Source organism: Budorcas taxicolor, chromosome 2 (assembly GCF_023091745.1).
Source record: "Budorcas taxicolor isolate Tak-1 chromosome 2, Takin1.1, whole genome shotgun sequence".
Lineage (NCBI taxonomy): Eukaryota > Metazoa > Chordata > Mammalia > Artiodactyla > Bovidae > Budorcas > Budorcas taxicolor.
The window spans coordinates 162,628,161-162,648,019 of NC_068911.1; the positions used below are offsets into that span (position 1 = coordinate 162,628,161).

The following is a 19,859-nucleotide window of genomic DNA, read 5'->3' on the forward strand; positions in this document are numbered from 1 at the left end:
ATTTTAGCCTCAGACTCATCTTTCCCATAATTCATAATGATGCTTTTATTCCCAATATAGAAAAATTCCTACTATTCCAATTTCAATAGCTGAAAATCTAAGTTTTGCTGTGTCTAGACAAATCGAGCCAAACAGAGGAATGCATAGTTGACGTTATAAATGTGGATCAAAGCACATCATAACTGTTTATAATTTAAATATGCATTGAAATTAAATATCTTTATAATTCATTTTTAAAAATAATGTCCTTCTATGTTTTGGAATGCCAGTACTTTGTGAGCTTTTGAGTAATATCAAAAGGTAAAATTACTCGCAGTGTGCCCTTGCAATTCTTTGCTTCTCCATTTCTCAGTAGACTGTTCAGATAACAAAATCCTTCTTTACTAAATAGAAGATCTAATTTCATAAACTCTCTCTGACACAGTATCTCAACCCCATTCTTTAAAACCCCCTAATCATATATGATTTCCAAAACAGGGGAAAATTTGATCTCATGGAGTAACACTAGTCTGCAGGAGAAAGCAGAAATAGTCGTGTGCTAAATTACAATCATATTTCCTGGGCAGATGCTTCGAAAGATTCAGAATGCCTCATTTAGTCTGTGGTATCTGGCAAGTCACCCTAATCTTTCACAGACAGATAATTATGCTGTGGGGAAAATACTTAGAGCAAAGGATGTGCAATTCTTAATGATTATTGATGATCAGAAAAGTCAAATACCAAGTCAGAACGAAATATTTTTCGTTTTTGTTGGTCCATGCCATGCAGCTTTTGGGATCTTAGTTCACTGACAAGGGATAACCCGTTCCCCCCGCAGTAGAAGCTCGGAGTCCTAACCACTGGACAGCCAGGGAATTCCCTAAAGATCTTTGAAGAATACGATTAAGAGAGCAGAACTTAATGACGTATGATTGAGTATTGTTAGACAGTTGATGAGAACAAAGATAAGGTTCTGGTCTGTGGGTATTTGGAACTGAGTGTTATAAATACGAAGAACTGACCAGCAAGGGAACAGGAAGGCAAAGGGAGAAAGAAAGAGGCAAAGACCCTCCTTCACAGAGCTCACTGGCTGGCCTTATGTGTCTGGCCTCCTGCTGGGCACTTTGCACTTATCCCAGGTCATCCCTCAGAAGTTCAGTGAAGTGAGCATAGGGGGTTATCTTGGAGACGAAGAACCTGAGGTCCCAAGGGATTAAGACTTTTGCCTAATAAACATGAGAGAAACCAGGCTTTAAACCCAGGAGAAGGAAATGGCAACCCACTCCAGTATTCTTGCCTGGAGAATCCCATGGACTGTAGCCTGCCAGGCTCCTCTGTCCATGGAGTTGCAAGAGTTGGACACGACTTAGCGACTAAACCACCACCACCATTCCTAATACCAGAGTCTCTCCTGTTGTCCCAGTAGCAGGAGTTTTCAGCCAGGTATAGTGATGGGAGTAGGATGGTCTCTGATCTGGGGGACTGGGATTGGGGTGTGTGTTGTCCAAATATATCCAAATGCTGAGATGCCTGCTGTGTACAACGTTTCCCAGTGCCCTCTGGAGGGCTGCCTTGTGAGTCCCTCTCCTGTTGGAAAAAGACTTAAGTTCTAGGGACCTTCACTGAGTGAATGACAGATACCTCATTGTCTTGATAATTTGTGCAGAAAAGATGTTGGGGGATTAGTGAGGAATCTTAGACCTCTCTTTTGGAAGTAAGCTCAGTTTTCAAATTTATTGAAATGATTCCCTGGAAATACATGAGAAATCTAACTATATGCTAAATTTAACCAACAATTTTAAAGAATTCTCACAGATCACAGGATTTCTATTAAGATACAAAATGATAATGAGGCTGACTGCTTGCCTCTCCTGGAGAGGGTATGTGGCAACAAAAAAAAGCTAGACTCTTTCTAGGTCAGCCTCTGCCTGGTAAGAGATGCTGGGACAAGTTATTTTACTCATCTGAGATCCACTTCATAATAAGACAGTCACACACTGCTCACTGGGAGATTGATGAAACCCTCATTCTAGTCAGGTCTGTTGTAGTTATTCAGTTGTGTCTGACTCTTTGTGACCCCGTGGACGGTAGCCTGCGAGGCTCCACTGTCCTTGGAATTCTCCAAGCAAGAATACTGGAGTGGCTAGCCAGGTCTAAACAGTCACAAAACCCCTGGGAAGCGCCTCTGTGGCTTTTCTTGCAGGCAGGATTCTTCATTACCAAAACATTCACATTTGATAAGAATATGTTCAAAACAGTATTTATAGATTTTAAGGTTTTCAAAACAGAGATAAATATATAACTTTCTATGTGTTCTGACTTAAGCTAATACCATGAGAGCTGGTACCCAAGTCATAACTACTTAGGGATCCTCTTTGGCTTCCTTCAAGCTGGATCTGTCATGTGAAATGGTTGCATTTACTGCCAAGCTAATGCCCCTTCTCCCTGCACATATATTTTCCTTTAAGTATTTGGAGCTGTGGTGTATATACTTTCAAGCCTTTTGACCAGTGATCGTTAACAGTGATCTATGTTATTAGTCATTTCTTCACAAATTATTTTATTGGCGACAGAGTATTCCATCATTTAAATGTGCCATGATTATTTAATTACTCCCAACTATTGGACCCTTAGGTCAGCACTGATTTTTCATTATTATAATTAGCCTATGGGCTTCCCTGATGGCTCAGATGGTAAAGAATCTGCCTGCAATGCAGAAGACCCAGATTCAATCCCTGGGTCAGAAAGATACCCTGGAGAAGGGAATGGCAACCCATTCCAGTATTCTTGCCTGGAGGATTCCATGGACAGAGGAGCCTGGCAGGCTACAGCCCATGGGGTCACAGCTGAATGACTAACACACGCACACATAATTAGACTACAACAAACTTTCCTATATAAAAAATGTCATATACATCTCTGATAAATTGAGAGTAGAATGTCTGGGTCAAAGGGCATGGATGATTTCAAGGTTTGGGGGAGATATTATCAAGTCAATTTACACTCCTCTCAATGAGTGTTGAGGGCTCCCATTTTACCTTGTCTTCACAAGTATTGAGTTTTGTCACTTAAAAAAAGCTTAACTAATTTGAGAGACAATGTCTAGTATCTTTTTCTGTTTTAATAGGTTTTTTAAAGAATACTTATTTGTCCGCATTGGGTCTTAGTTACAGCACGGGGGATCTTCTTGCATCATGAAGGATCTTTTATTTTGGTGCACGGGCTCTGATGATCCAGTACTTCAGTCACCTGATGCGAAGAGCTGACTCATTGGAAGAGACCCTGATGCTGGGAAAAACTGAGGGCAAGAGGAGAAGGGGGTGACAGAGGATGAGACAGTTGGATGGCATCACTGACTCAATGGACATGAGTTTGAGCAAACTCACGGAGATGGTGATGGACAGAGAAGCCTGGCATGCTGCTGCAGTCCATGGGGTCGCAAAGTCAGACATGACTTAGCAACCGAACAACAACAACAATGGGCTTCGAGCACGTAGCTTTCCGTAGTTGTGGCACACGAGCTTAGTTGCTCTGCGGCATGTAGGATCTTAGCTCCCTGATCAGGGATCAAACGCGTGTCTCCTGCATTGCAAGGTGGATTCTTAATCACTAGACCACCAGGGTAGTCCTTTTAACAAGTTTTAATATCTCACATAATAGAGTCTCAACAAGGCTAGGTTATGGTTCCGAGGATCAGATTTCTGTGTACTGCTCTGATATACAGAGCAGTGTAGATTTTATGTAAAGAGAGCTTTGTGACTCACAACAAGCCCTGTGTTTGCGAGTGAGGAGTGAGGAGGCTGGCTTCTGCTTCTAGTCAGTCGTGTTTCCTTAGGCAAGTGTTCTATTCTCAGGCATTTATTTCAAATACCTCAGAGGAGCCAGTAGGATGCTTGTCTGTGTTGCAAGGTAACTTGGGTCTGTGCCCTGAGGAGCCTCCCTCCTGAGGCTGTTACAGCAAGCACTTCAAATATTGCCTTCTAAATCAGTCCCTGAGGGTTTAATTAATTAGCAGAAGGAATGTCAGAAATAATTTTTAATTGATAAAATGATTGATGTGCAAGATATGAAGCTGACAAGTAAGGCTGTAATGTGTCTTTCTGCATTTTTTTGAACAACATAAGTAAGCTTAGTAATCAAATGTTTCTGGAGTTGCACCCTGTCTAGAACTCCATGTGTTCCAAAATCTTCCATTTTACCTACAATATAATTGTTTGATCTGGCTAGAGGGGTAGCTGATTAGATTATTATAACAGGTGCACTTGCCCCAGAGAGAAACTTTGCTGTGAAGTATCCTGTAGAATGTTAAAGTGGGCTGGGGCTGCGGGGCACTCCACTGAGCTTCCAGAAACATGTTTTGGACTCCTGTAGTGTCTGTCTTTCTTCTGTCAGAATTCAGTTGTAAGATAACATCTGGTAGGTGTAGGCTGTAGGTGAAACAGGAGGAAAGGGGGCAGAGCACAACCTTCAGAGGAATGGGACGTGACAAAACTGGTTAGAACCAACTAGATCCAAGATGGCAGGTAAGTAGACTTCCAGTGGACCTTGAGCTTCATTGTTAGATCACTGTAATACATTAGCATGCTAAATGACACCCACCAGTACCGTGACGGTTCTGAGGCCAAACATAAGAGGTCAAAAGTGGGCAGTTGCCCAATTCGTGGAAATCTCTGTCCCCTCCACCCAAAATAGTTGGAATAACCCTCCCATTCATTAGAAAATTACCCAGCCCATAAAAACTAACCATGCCATATTGTGGGGCCCCTCAGCTTCTGAGATGGCCCACACTGTCTGTGATGTGCGTTTTTCTCTAAATAAAGTCACTTTTCACCTATCATTTCATCTCTGAGTTCCTTCATGTCCAGGCAAAAGCCTTAAATTCACTGGGAATGTAAGGAGGGACACCTATCATTTCTGACTTAACCTCTTTGAAGTGTTTTCCTCCTTCAGATGAGTGGCAGGAAATGAACTAAATTATTTCTGAGATCACAACTAATCCTATGAGTTCTAGATTATGTGCATAAAGAACACACATATATTCAAATGACCTGGCATATCCAATAGAAAGGAGATACTTGTCATAATATTTAATGTTAATTTTAGTGATACTTAATAGAAGGAAAGGAAAATAGAAGTGCAGAGAGATTAAATAAATGGGCTAGGTCTATCTTTGTTCCAAGATTCATGCTCTTCTACTGTTAACTCCTGATACCCTTTCATTATAGATTGAATTGTGTCCCTGGTGGCTCAGATGGTAAAAATATGCTTGCAATCCTGGAGACCCAGTTTTGAACCCTGGGTTGGGAAGATCTCCTGGAGAAGGGAATGGTTACCCACCCCAGTACTCTTGCCTGGGAAATCCCTGGACAGAGGAGCCTGGAGGTCTATAGTCCATGGGTTCATGAAGCGTTGGATGTGACTGAGTGACTAACACACTTTTTAAATTCTTACGTTGAAAACTGTATTTATAGATAGGACTTGTCAAGAACTAAATAAGGTTAAATAAGGTCATAAGGATGGGGCCCTAGTCCGACAGAACCAGTGTCCTTAAAGGAAGAGGAAGAGACACCAGGGTTGCACATACTCAGAGGAAAGGCCATGTGAGGACAGTGAGAAAATGTCACCTGCAAGCCAAGGAAAGAGGCCTCAGGAGACACCAAACTTGCCAACACCTCGATCCTGCACTTCCTGCCTCCGGAGCTGTGAGAAAATAAGTTTCTAGTGTTCATGCCACCCAGTCAGTGGTGTTTTTCTATGGTAGCCCTAGGAGACTGACAAACCCTTAACTTCATGCAGATGGGGCAGAAAGATGCTTAAGAGAATGATTTTGGTGAGCCTCATACCAGGAAAAAAAAACAAAATAGGAAGGCTAAGGGATTTTCTAAAGGGAATTAGCTACCTCAGTTTTGTGAGATTACGGAGCTCAGAAACTTAAGTATATATTTTCCCCTCAGCTCCTGTGGTGGTGGTTTAGTTGCTAAGACATGTCCAACCCTTGTGACCCCATAGACTTTAGCTTGCCAGCCTCTTTGTCCATGGGATTTTCCAGACAAGAACACTGGAGTGGGTTGCCATTTCCTTCTCCAGGGGATCTTCCTGACCCAGGAATGGAACCCAGGTCTCCTGCGTTGTAGGCAGATTATTTACCAGCTGGGCTACAAGGGAAGCTCTCGTAGAGATTAGCAATAAAATCTAAGTGAAAAGCACTGTTTAGTTCACCCCATCCCATGGGGCTTCCCTGGTAGCTCAGACGGTAAACCATCTGCCTGCAATGCGGGAGACCTGGGTTTTATTCCTGGGTTGGGAAGATCCCCCGGAGAAGGAAATGGCAACCTACTTCAGTACTCTTGCCTGGAAAATTCCATGGACGGAGGAGCCTGATAGGCTACAGTCCATGGATCGCAAAGAGTCGGACACGACTGAGCAACTTCACTAGTTCATCCCATGAGTATTTTCTGAGGACCTACTTTCTAGTGGGCAGGGAGCTAGGTAAGATGGCATGAAGGGTCTCTTCCCTCCTGAGAGAGAGTTGTGCCATCTTTCAGAAATGAGGAGTGGTTGGGGAGATTGGAGGGAGGGGACCTCAGGAGATGTTAGGGCATTTGGAGGCAACTCTTGAAGGGGAAGAAAGCTGGCTGATGCCCAGACCCACAGGCAAGGGGAAAGGGGTGAGGAAGAATGGAAGTTGTGCAGTTCGTAGGCTGCAGGGATGGGCTTCCCAGACCAGCACCAGGAAGGGCCTCCAGAAAAGAGAGGAGAATGGATAGAGACCAGGGCAGTGGCCCAGGGAGGTGCACCGGGATCTGTGAGGAGCACCAGGAGTGCTGAATGGACAGGGTGGATGAGAGGAAACTAAACAAAGGGAGGCCTCTTAGTGAGTTTCACTTGCTTAACTATTTCTCCTTGAGTAGAAACTTGAGCTCATTTTTAACCTGACATGGTGATGCCAGTGAGGGAAGAACCCAGGCCTGGGAGGACAACCAGTTTCTCAGTACTGTCTATCTCCTTACCCATCTTTTCCCTGGGAGCCCTGGTGCAGAAAGAGTTCACTGTCATGAAATCAACACTGAATGTAAGTGCAGTCCATAACAGTGGAAAAGAGGTTGCTTCTGATAAACCAAAATGCTCATGCATTATCAGATTATCATTAACATGATAATGCATCAGTCAAATGCATTATCAGATTACCATTATCAGATCCATTACTGAGACGTGTCCTGGGTAATGACACTTTGAAGCATCAGTCAAGGCATGATGGTGTTTTTCCTGGCTCTGCCCAAGTACCTGTCATTCTGCATGAGAGAAATATCCATTCCTTGTGTCTGCCTGGTAGACAGGACAGAGAGGAGGAGGAGAACCAAGCAATTACTTTGGAATTGGCTCCTGTACATAAAGAATCTGTGTTCTCAGAAACACCTATCCTTTCAGCTCTGGGTGATTTAAGCATCAATTGACTTGATAGATTTTTTTAAGATTCCTTCCAGCATTTTGGTTTTGTGCCCCTAATCTCTAAGGAAAATGTTCCCTGATGCACATACCTCACTTTTAATTTGATGTGACACCAGTTTGCGAAGTTACGGCTGATGTTGGACACACAGCCTTATGTGCCTTCCAAGATAGTGATTTTTTTTTTAAAGACCCCAGACCTAAACTCGGCTGTTGGCGTTGCAATTGGTTTTAACTCATCTCACCTTCAGTCTATTCAATCGCAGGTAATTTTTAGATGGTGGAAGATCTCTCTGAGGAGTGAGTATCGATCAGCAAAACCTGGAGAAACAAAAGAAACTCATGAAGACTTTCTAGAGAAGTCACATCTTCAGGGTAAGGAAGGGAGTGTATTATGTACTTGCCACTGTTAAGTTCTCTTTAGTTAGTGACAGAATTTGTCAGTGAAGTAGCAAACATCTCACCATTTGAAATATGGATATGTAGATATGTGCTTAATTGCCTATAACAGATATGATAGAATATTGGGTTCTTTAAAAATAAAAAATTGTTAACATATCCTGAAATTTCTTTTGGAAAAAAAAATCTCTGAGGGATTTCCCTGACTGTCCAGTGATTAGGACTCCACACTTCCACTGCAAGGGGCATGGATTTGATTTCTGGTTGGGGAACTAAGATTCTGCATGCCAAGAAATGTGGCCCCCACAAAAAAATCGTTAATAATCTTTTTTTTATTTGGCCGAGCAGCTTGTGGTGTCTTAGTTTGCCAACCAGGAATCCATCCTGTGCCTGCAAGCCATGTGGATGAAAATGCTGAGTCCTAGCCACTGGACTGCCAGGGAATCCCCATCATTAATAATCTTAAATCATGTAGTAAATATGATTTTTTCCCCTAATATTTAATTAAAATGGCTTTCCTTTAGTTAAAAATAAGTTAAAAGATTATTCCAAAACATAATCAAATTATCAAGTCCTTAAATTCTTATGCATTTTGGCATTCATTTTAAAATCCCTACCATTTCTTTTAATAGCCGGGTTTTCATGAGAAGCAGTCTTTTTTTTTTTTTTTTTTTGCCATGTCACATGGCTTGCAGGATCTTAGTTCCATGACCAGGGGTGTAACTCAGGCCCTAGGCAGTGGAAGCATGGAGTCCTAAACCCTGGGCCTCCAGGGAATTCCCCAAACCCAGTCTTAAGTAGCACTTGGACTAAATAGTAGAAATTGCCCTTCAATTTCTCCTTTGCTTTTTTTCTTCTCAATGTGAAAATTTCAAACATAAATGTAGACAGAATGTTTGTTAAAAAAAAAAAAAAAGCTCAGATGCACCCATAACCCAATTCAACAATACTCAAAACACAAACCTTCTGTTCCCATTGGATTATTTTTAAGTAAACCTCAGATGTTACATCATTTCTTCCTAAACTACTTCAGTATTTGTCTCAGAAAGGACTCTCTTTAAACTCTTTAATAATTAGTTCTTAATAATAAAATCTTAAAGCTAGAAGGCATTTTAGAGATTCTCATTAGGAGTAGGTAGCAAGCAATGTTCGGAGAAGGCAACGGCAAGCCACTCCAGTACTCTTACCTAGAAAATCCCGTGGATGGAGGAGCCTGGTAGGCTGCAGTCCATGGGGTCGCTACGAGTCGGACACGCCTGAGAGACTTCACTTTCACGTTTCACTTTCATGCATTGGAGAAGGAAATGGCAACCCACTCCAGTGTTCTTGCCTGGAGAATCCCAGGGACGGGGGAGCCTGGTGGGCTGCTGTCTATGGGGTTGCACAGAGTCAGACACAACTGAAGCGACTTAGCAGCAGCAGCAAGCAATGTTAATAATATTAACATCAAGCACTTTCATATACATACTCTCATTTAATTGTTGTAATATTCTTGTGAAATAGTCTTATTCCTATTTCTCAAATGAGATTCAGAATGGGTATGACTTTCCCAGATCCCATAGCTAACTACTGACATTGCCAGGCCTAAGCATTGAGAGTAGGAAAAAAAAAAATCTTATTTTTATTTTTTATTTATTTTTATTTATTTATTTGGCTGAGCCTGGTCTTAGTTGTGGCACATGGTAGCTTTGGTTGCAGCATGCGGGATCTTTTTTTTTTTAAGTTGTGCCGTACAAACTCTTAGTTGTGGCATGTGGGCTCTCGTTCCCCCACCAGGAATTGAACTCAGGCCCCCCTGCATTTGGAGTGTGAAGTCTTAGTTACTGGACCACCAGGGAAGTCCCCCAAAATCTGATTTTTAAAAGGCACACTCTGGTCTAGTAATTTACTAAGGAGAAATTATCACCAATTAAAGCATATCATCAATTATTTTACTTTAAATAACTTTTATTATTTCCATTGACAATTTTAATAATGATAGAAGACTGCTTTTTATTGTTTTCTCAGAGATTCTAACAAAAAAATAAACTAATTACATATGATCAAAGTCATGGCTTTTAATATACCATCTCCATGACTATTTTGTGCTCATACATGCAGCTTTAAAAGAGATTTTATTCCATAACTTTGATTGAAAGGAACTGTCAAATAAGAAATGCAAATTTAAAAAAGGCACATTCTAGGTGGATGTTTGATAATCAAAATTCTTAAAGATTTTCTGTCTTTTAACATTATATCATGTGAATAGGTTTGGTTAGGTTTTGCTTCCTCAAACAGTTAAACATCTGGATTGATTGTCCTCAGTTTTTGGTTATGAAATTCATTACCGGCCTGCAAAGAACCATGCTGAAGACTGTCTGCTTTTCACTGAACAAAAATAAGTCCATGCATGCCTTACTTATTTAATTGTGGAATAGACAGGTTTCTGCAAAGATAGTTATAAAGTAAACTTCTATAAAACACATTTTGTTTCCGAGTCAGGTTCCGTTTTATTTTCTAAGCACAATAGTACCTAATTGACTAGGGAGTGCTAAGCATCCATTGACATGGGATTTTCTGACAGCTCTCGACAGGAACCTGAAGATGGGGGTTTGGGCCAGAGAGATGGGAGGTGATTGTCTTTTTTTTTTTTTTTTTTAAGAACTTAGCTGTTTTATTTTATTTTTATATTATTTATGGCTGCACTGGGTTTTTGTTGCTGGGCGCAGGCTTTCTCTAGTTTTGATGCACGGGCTTCTCATTGCGGTGGCTTCTCTTGTTTCAGGACTTGGACGGCCTATAGGGTGCTTTTGGGCTTCACTAGTTGCAGTGAAGCTGCACAGGCTCTAGAGCACAGACTCAATAGTTGGGACACACAGGTTCAGTTGCCTCATGGCTTGTGGACTCTCAATCCACCCAGAGCATGGATCGAACCCTGTACTGGCAGGCGGATTCTTATCCACTGGACCAACAGCAGAGTTTGGGAGGTGATTGTCTTTTGACTAGAGGCGTGAGGGCCAGACCCTTACCTGTTTCTTGCATCCCCAGGCATCTCCAACACCCTTGCCCCCTCATAAAACACGAGTGGGGGCAACATCAGCTTCAGGACGACCACTTGTGGATTTCCTGGTCCTGGAAGAGTAAGCAATAAGGGAGTTAATGAGTCTGACTGAGGCCTCCTGCTGGCTCCATTCCCCCCCGGAGAGAGGCGAGTTGAGGAGTTCAGTTGAGGAATACACCCAAACAGGCTTTTAAAATTGCAGCCTTGTGAGCTGCAGTCTCATGCCAGGAACAGCACGGAGATAGCAAATTAAATCGGCCTGGCAAGTTCAAAGACGTCTATGTCTCACTTTGTAGACTTCCTATAGCACTGGAATCTTGACAGGGGGGAGACTCTGAGCCTCACTGCTGTTTCCCCTCCTCCACCCCCTCGGTTCTTAGGGAATCCTTCAGAACCCCTCAGAAAGCCCTCGGCAGCAGAAGAGGGGTACACTGTGGCACAGAGTGGGGTCAGGGGTCAGAGCCAGGTTTGAATCTCTGCTGCCTCTGCCCAGCTGTGTAACCCCTCTGTGAGCCCATTTCCTTTTCATAGTGTGCTAAGTGGCTTCAGTTGTGTCCGACACTTTGCAACCCCGTGGACTGTAGCCCTCTGGGTTCCTCAGTCCATGGGGATTCTCCAGGCAAAAATACTGGAGAGGGTTGCCATTTCCTACTCCAGGGGATCTTCCTGACCCAGGGATAGAACCCGAGTCTCTCGTGTCTCCTGCAGTGGCAGGTAGGTTCTTTACCACTAGTGCCCCCTGGGAAGCCCTTTCCTCCTCATATTAGGGGGTCAAATGCTTGCTCTGTGTGTTCGCTGTGAGCATTTGATGACCTGACATTTGAAAGGTTTTTAGAATGGTACAGAATCAGCTCTTTAATCTTTGTTTGCTGTTCTTAGTAAGTACAGGATGTTTGGATTTATTTTACCCACCCCCCTTCATCACATTTCCAAGATCCCCTCAGAGTTTTTTCTCCCAAAGGTCTTCTCCTGCTAACATCCTAAAGACCAGTGCGAAGTTTCTAGAAATCGTGGTCAGTGTTGGTGTCAGCCCAGACAGAGGACCAGAACCGTGTTCTCTTGGTTTGGGTGACGTTTTCTTCTCTGGCTTCCTGGAGCACCTTGGTCTTGGTCCTCCTCCAGCCTCATTGGCATCTTCCTGGTCTCCTTGCTGGGCCCTTCTCATCTTTCCAAATCTAAATATGGGGCCCTGGGTTCATCTCATGAGCCTCTTCTCTTGTCAGCTTGTCAGTCTGCACTTATTCCCTGAGAGGGCTGGCTCAGTTTTCTGTTTTAAACTTTTATTTATTTAACTATATCGGGTCTTAGTTGCAGCCCTTGGGATCTCTAGTTGTTGGCTTAGTTGCTCCGTGGCATGTGGGATCTTCGTTCTCCCATCAGGGATCAAACCCACATTACCTGCATTGCAGGGTGGATTCTTAACTACTGGACCACCAGAGAATTCCTGTGGCTCCAGCTTTAAATGCAGCCCATAAGCAGAAAGTTCCAAATTGGTATCTCAAGTCTGCACCTCTCCCCGTAACTCCACACTCAGATATTTATGTAGGTGCCCCCTTGCTATCTCTACCAAGGGTATCTAGTAGGCACTCAAAGGTAACATGTCCAAAAATACCTCCTAATCCTCCCCCTGCCAAAATATGTCCCCAGTCCTAAAGTTATCCTTGGTTCCTTTCTTTCTCCTTCGTGTTTGATCTAATCCATCAACAAAACCAGAATCCGAACTCTGTTCCTCTGTGTGGATACCCTCTCCCTGGGGTCTCTGTGGGTCCACATTTCCTCTTCTTATATGAATCCTAGTCAGATCAAATTAGAGCCCACCCATGTGACCTACTGGGCTTCCCAGTGATGCAGTTGATAAAGAGTCTGCCTGCCAATGCAGGAGACGTTTGCATTGGAAAAGACTCATTGGAAAAGGGGCTGGAAGATCCCCTGGAGTAGGACATGGCAACCCACTCCAGTATTCTTGCCTGGAAAATTCCATGGACAGAGGAACCTGATGGGCTATATAGTCCACGGTGTTGCAAAGAGGCGGACATGACTGAGCACACACACACACACCTGTTTAAAGGTTCATCTCCCACTACAGTCATACTCCGAGGTACTGGGGTTTAGGATTTAAATACATGGATCTGGGGGAGTTTAGGAGGGCACAATTCAGCCCATTACAAGATTGTACTGTAATCTTTATCACAGACTGTATCATTATTAAGTTAATAATTATGGTTATATTGGTCTCCTATTTCTGGTATGACAAATTACCACAAATTTAGTGGCTTAAATGATTAAAAAAATGTATTTTCTTAGGTTTCTGGATTGCTGAAGTGTCACTGGGCTAAAATCAATGTGTTGGTAGGACTGTTTTTGCGGGAGGTTCTGAGGGAGAATTCATTTCCTTGCCTTTTCCAGGTTTTAGAACTGCCCATTCCTTAGCTCAAGGTCTCTTCCTTCATCCTCAAAGTCAGCAGTCTTTATTAACCTGACACTGCTTCCGGGTTCACATCTCTGTCTCTGACCCTGCACTTCCTGCCTCCCTTGTTTCCTTCTAAGAACGCCTGTGATTACACTGGGCCCTCTGAGTTCATCCAGGGTTATCTCCCTTTGTTGTTCAGGTGCTAAGTCATGTCTGACTCTTTGCGACCCCACGGACTGCAGCACACCAGGCTTCCCCTTCCTTCACTATCTCCCAGAGTTTCCTCAATCTTTCCCAGCATCAGGGTCTTACCAATGAGTCAGTTCTTCACATCAGGTGGGTAAAGTATTGGAGGTTCAACTTCAGCATCAGTCCTTCCAGTGAATATTCAGGACTGATCTCCTTTAGGATGGACTGGTTGGATCTCCTTGCAGTCCAAGGGACTCTCAAGAGTCTTCTCCAACACCACAGTCCGAAAGCATCAATTCTTTGGCATTCAGCCTTCTTTACGGTCCAACTCTCACATCCATACATGACTACTGGAAAAACCATAGCTTTGACCATATAGATCCTTGCCAGCAAAAGGATGTCTCTGCTTTTTAATATGCTATCTAGGTTTGTCATAGCTTTTCTTCCAAGAAGCAAGCATTTTTTAATTTCATGGCTGTCTTCCTTTATCAAGATCTCAATCACGTCTCTAAAATTCCTTTTGCCATGTAAAGCCACACGTTCCGGAGATCAAGATATAGGACATCTGAAGGAGGGGAAGGGTGGTAACATGATTCTGCCTGTGTGCATGCTAAGTCACTCGTCGTGTCAACCCCATGGACAGTAGCTCGCCAGGCTCATCAGTCCATGGGATTCTCCAGGCAAGAATACTGGAATGGGTTGCCATGCCCTCCTCCAGGTGATCTTCCTGACCCAGGGACTGAACCCTGGTCTCTTAAGTCTCCTGCATTGGCAGGTGGGTTCTTTACCACTAGCGCCACCTGGGAAGCCTGTTATTCTGCCCACCATAATGATATGTGTCATAGCAACCTAAATTGTAAAATCAAAAACTTTGCTGATTTTTTTCCCCCAAATTTGTATTTTTTTGAAGTATCCTTTTATTACACACATATGCTAGGTGCTGTTGCCTTTATTGTTATCATTATTTAAAAATTTTAATGTTTAATTAAATTTTATTTTCTGGCCTTACTGGGTCCTTGTTGTATTCAGGCTCAGAAGTTGCCAGACACAGGCTTAGCTGCCCAGTGGTATGTGGGTTCTTAGTTCCTCTTCCAAGGATATAAGTCATGTCCCCTGCATTGGAAGGCAGATTCTTTACCGCTGGAACACCAGGGAAGTCCCCAGATTTGTATATTTAAAGGACAAAAATTATATATTTTTTATTTTAAAAGTCATCCATACACTGCAAAGTATAGAGAACTGTTAGCATGGCAATTAAGAGTGTTACTTAACATGGGCTCCCTCTGTTCAAATTCTGGCTCCAAATTCACTAGATATATAACCCTGGGCAAATCTCTTCGTATCTGTTTCTAGAAATATAATAGCATCTACCTCATAGTGTCCTAATGAAGTTTAGTTGAGTGAAGTGCTTAGACTTTGCCTAGCATATGAGAAGAACTCAGTAAATTCTAGCTATTACAGGTTTCTAAAATTTTAAAAGTGAAAATTCCTCTCTTCCTCCAAGTTCCATTTCCCACGGATAACTAGTATAATAGCTTTATTTACATTTGAATTCTTTCTGCTTTGGATTTTGTGTGTAGTTGTTTACAAAACTAGAATTTGTACTTCATAAATTTGTTTTTGCACTTAATATATTGTGAACATTTTTCTGTTAGCATACATAAAGATGTACCTTGGTCTTTGCTAAGACTGGTGTTCCAGTGTACAAATACACAATCTTCAATTGGTGGCCATTTTCAAAAGCCTTTAGGTACATTCTGGGACATATGTATCTTTGCTCAGTTATGTGAGAATGTCACTAACCTAGATTCTTAGTCATGGAATTACTCAGTCCAGAGATATTTACATTGATAGGTATGGAATATTTTATTTGAGGAGTGAACTCTTGAAAACCTTGTGTGAATCAAAGTTAACTTGACAAAGATGATATTTCTGTTAACCAGCTTGAGTAGCACTAAGGAGGTAGCACAAATGCCATCTGCAACTCATTTGACCTCTATAATTATGCCAACTTTATAATTATGCTTTTTTTGAGAGAATTTTAAGTTGAGTAATTTACATTATTTCAGAATTTATTCATGAAATGAGACAGCATTAATATTTTGATATCACCATATTTCAGTTTTCAGTAATTAACGCCTTACATAAGATGCCAGTCTCAGCTACACTCACAAATTGCTTTCCCAAAAAGTGTGTATTAAATATTAAAGTACTGAATATTAATATGTCCATCCAACAGGATATATGAATTTTCTTATACTTTTGCCATCACTAATTTAATATTGTTACTCTTTTTAATCTGTCCCAGTCTGATGGTAAAAATACTATGTTTAATTAGCATTTTCCTGATAACTAGTAAAAATCCCATCATATTTAATTGCCATTGACATTCTTTCTGTAATTTGCCTGTTTGTACTCTTTGCCCATTTGTCTATGAAGTTGGATTTTTTTCCCACCTCTGAGGACTCTAAAAATCTGAGGAAGTAGCTATGCTGCTGCTGCTAAGTCACTTCAGTCGTGTCCAACTCTGTGCGACCCCATAGACGGCAGCCCACCAGGCTCCCCCGTCCCTGGGATTCTCCAGGCAAGAACACTGGAGTGGGTTGCCATTTCCTTCTCCAATGCATGAAAGTGAAATCGCTCAGTCGTGTCCGACTGTTAGGGACCCCATTGACTGCAGCCCGCCAGGCTCCTCCATCCATGGGATTTTCCAGGCAAAAGTACTGGAGTGGGGTGCCATTGCCTTCTCCGGGAAATAGCTATAGATTTTTTTTTTTCTCACTAAGCTAAATAGTGGTCATGTATGGATGTGAGAGTTGGACTGTGAAGAAGGCTGAGCACTGAAGAATTGATGCTTTTGAACTGTGGTGTTGGAGGAGACTCTTGAGAGTCCCTTGGACTGCAAGGAGATCCAACCAGTCCATTCTGAAGGAGATCAGCCCTGGGTGTTCTTTGGAAGGAATGATGCTAAAGCTGAAATTCCAGTACTTTGGCCACCTCATGCAAAGAGTTGACTCATTGGAAAAATCTCTGATGCTGGGAGGGATTGGGGGCAGGAGGAGAAGGGGACGACAGAGGATGAGATGGCTGGATGGCATCACTGACTCGATGGACATGAGTCTGAGTGAACTCCAGGAGATGGTGATGGACGTGCTGCAATTCATGGGGTCGCAAAGAGTCGGACACGACTGAGCGACTGAACTGAACTGAACTGAAGCTAAATAGATAGGAACAACCAGAAAATTAGCTATCAGAAATACTTTTTAAAATTTAGTTTAGGGCAAAGGTGTGCCCACATAACCTCAGTTGAAAGTGCTGATTCATGCATGGGTTGAGGTTGAATCCCACCTAAAAATAAATTGTTTTCCAACTTATCTCCAGTTTTAAGTTGGTTGCTTAGATCTTTAGTGAATTATAAGTTGTGGTTAAGTATTTAGGCCAATCCACGGAAATCCCTGTGATAAAACCAAGTGACCTCAACAACCATATTTTCTGAACCAAATGGCAAGGGTTTTTTAAATTTCTGCTATTGCATGTGAAAGGAAATGTAGGAGACAGGGTTTAGATGTCAAAGTGTTGAAATTCTTTAAATATTTAGATGATTTATGGGGAGAGTGGGACAATGATTGAAATGGGAATTCTAAAGGAAAATGATAACACTAATAAAAACTAATATCCTAAAATATTGGCCTGAGTTCTAGAGCCTAGGAATATTGGTTTACCTTGAATCTGAAGGTGGAAAAGTACATAGTCTTTGCCTTCTTCTCAAAGCTGGGCCAGCCCCATTCCATGGATCCCTGATCCCTTATCTCTAGGTCCTTTCTTGAGGCCCATGTCTCCACCACTGACCTGGGACTTCATTATCTTAGTCCACTCTTCTTCTCTCTGTCTTCCCTAACCAGCTGCTCCTTGTCTTCAGTCTGAATCTCTAGAATTTCTGCAGAACTGGGATCGCGTTGCTTAGGTGAAGAGGGAGGCAGAAGGGAGCAAGAGATAGAAGCACGGGAGCCTGGCTCTGGGCTACAGAGCAGGGGAGACAGATCTAAGTAAAGCTGTCGTATTTTACCACTTTATATTACCTAACTTTCGAGATATTTTAGAAAGCACAAATAAAATGCATGTAGTAAAACAAAAGATAAATCAATTTTAAAGGTATAGGATAAAAATAAGTTCTCTTCTGGCCCCAAGTTCTCAGTTCCCATGACAACATCACTAACAGTTTCATATATACCCTTCAAGAAATAGTCTATCCATATATACAAAATATGTTAACACAAAAAGAAGAATCTTGTCTATTATGTTCTATACCTTTCCCTTTAAAAGTTTTAAAATTCAGAAATATCTTAAAGCTACAAAAAAGAACAGAAGATAATATTTTAGATACCCAACTGCTACTGCTAAGTCACCTCAGTCGTGTCCGACTCTGTGCGACCCCCTAGATGGCAGCCCACCAGGCTCCCCCGTCCCTGGGATTCTCCAGGCAAGAACACTGGAGTGGGTTGCCATGTCCTTCTCCAATGCATGAAAGTGAAAAGTCAAAGTGAAGTTGCTCAGTTGTGTCCGACCCTCAGCGACACCATGGACTACAGCCTACCAGGCTTCTCCATCCATGGGATTTTCCAGGCAAGAGTACTGGAGTGGGGTGCCATTGCCTTCTCCGAGATACCCAACACCACTAACAAAAGATTTTAAAATTTGTCACATTTACCTCTTTTTATTCAATTTATCAAATATGTGGGTGTAAGAGCCGACTCACTGGAAAAGGCCCTGCTGCTGGGAAAGATTGAGGGCAGAAGCAGAAAAGGGCGACAGAGGATAAGTTGGTTGGATGGCATTACCAACTCAATGGAGATGAGTTTGAGCAAACTCTGGGAGATAGTGAAGGACAGGGAAGCCTGGTGTGTGCTGCAGTTCATGGGATTACAAAGAGTCAGACATGACTTATCAAGTGAACAAGAACGACAAAGTTACTCATACATCCTCTTCTTTCCAGTGTCTATAGCATCTGTAGTGCTGTTCTCTTTTTCATTTCTTGATAATAGTAATTTGAACTTTCTCTCTTTTTTCTTGATCAACCTTGTCAGCAGTTTATTCATTTTATTTGTTTTTTCAAGGACCTAACTTTTATCTCCGTTGATTTTCTCTATTGTTGTTTACTTTTATTGTTGATTTCTGTTCTTTCTTTTATTATTTCCTTCCTCTTACCTTTCTTAGGTCTGATTTGTTATTCTCTTCCTAGTTGCTTGAGATGAAAGCTTAAATTATTGTTTTCAGCCATTTCTCCTCTAAATTTTCCTTAAGTGCTTCTGTGTCTGTATTAGGAAAGTTTTGATATGTTGCATCTTTATTCTCATTCATTGTAAAATATTTTCTAAGTTTCATTTTGATTTCTTCTTTAATCCACAGATTATTTGGAAACATCTCAAGTTCCAGATAGTTAGGAATTTTTTGATTACATTTTTCTTGATTTCTGGCGTAATTGCATATGATCAAAAATCTACTCTGAATGGCTTTAATTTTTTTGAATTGTTTTAATTTTGTGTTATCCTTTCTTAGGGCCCTAAGAATCTTCTCTTTATTATCCCAGTTTTAATACAAATGCTGTTGAAGTGAGACCCATATTTACTTAATGTCTTTCAAAAACGTTTAAAATTTTACACATATAGTCAAATTTCTGCTCCTCACCCATTTTTGCTCTATTCCCTTCTACTAACTGTTCTGAAATTGGTATCATTTCCAAGCACGTTTTATTATACATAGTCACAAATACAAATTATACATACTACCTTTGTAAGCTTACATTTTTACATAAGTGGTATACTATATTTTCAACTTTATCATTGAACACTTTTTGAGATTTATCCATGTTGACAAATATATATATATATATCTCAAGTTCATTCATTTCAATGGCTTATGGTGTTTTATATTGTAAACCACAGTTCACTCAATCATCTCCCCTACAGAGGAGAGTTAGGTGGTTTCCACTTTTTTGCAACAAATAAATCTTCATTTACCCTAGTGCAATGTGTAAACATTTCTCTAAATCTAGCACATTGTGGTGTGTTTGTTGAGTTGTAAAATATGTGCCTCTTCAACTTTATTAGGTATTGATAGTCTGCTCTCCAATAAGTTAAATCATTTTAAATGATTTAAATATATTTCCATTGGCATTTTATGAGAGAGATGCTATTTCCCCACATTCTCACCAACATTTAGTGTAACCAGAGATACATGTTAATTTTGCCAAGCTGGGTGTGCAAATTCCCTGGTTAGTTATGATGTTCTTATATTTATTGACCAATTTCCTTCTGAGAGCTGCTAATTCATCTCCTTTGTCCATTTTTTCTGTCTGGTTGTTTGCCTTCTTTGTGTTCATTGTAGAAAACTTTTCGT

The 19,859-nt window shown here is 41.5% G+C and overlaps 1 protein-coding gene across 1 annotated transcript in view; it reads left to right on the forward strand.

The window, feature by feature from the left end:
• The window catches only part of FBXO36 (F-box protein 36), a 100,896-nt gene that overhangs the window by 55,904 nt on the left and 25,133 nt on the right, over positions 1 to 19,859 (forward strand). The window contains exon 2 of the mRNA XM_052635912.1: positions 7,692 to 7,800. Coding sequence (XP_052491872.1) covers positions 7,692 to 7,800 — 109 coding nt within the window. The remainder of the gene's footprint in view (positions 1 to 7,691; positions 7,801 to 19,859) is intronic.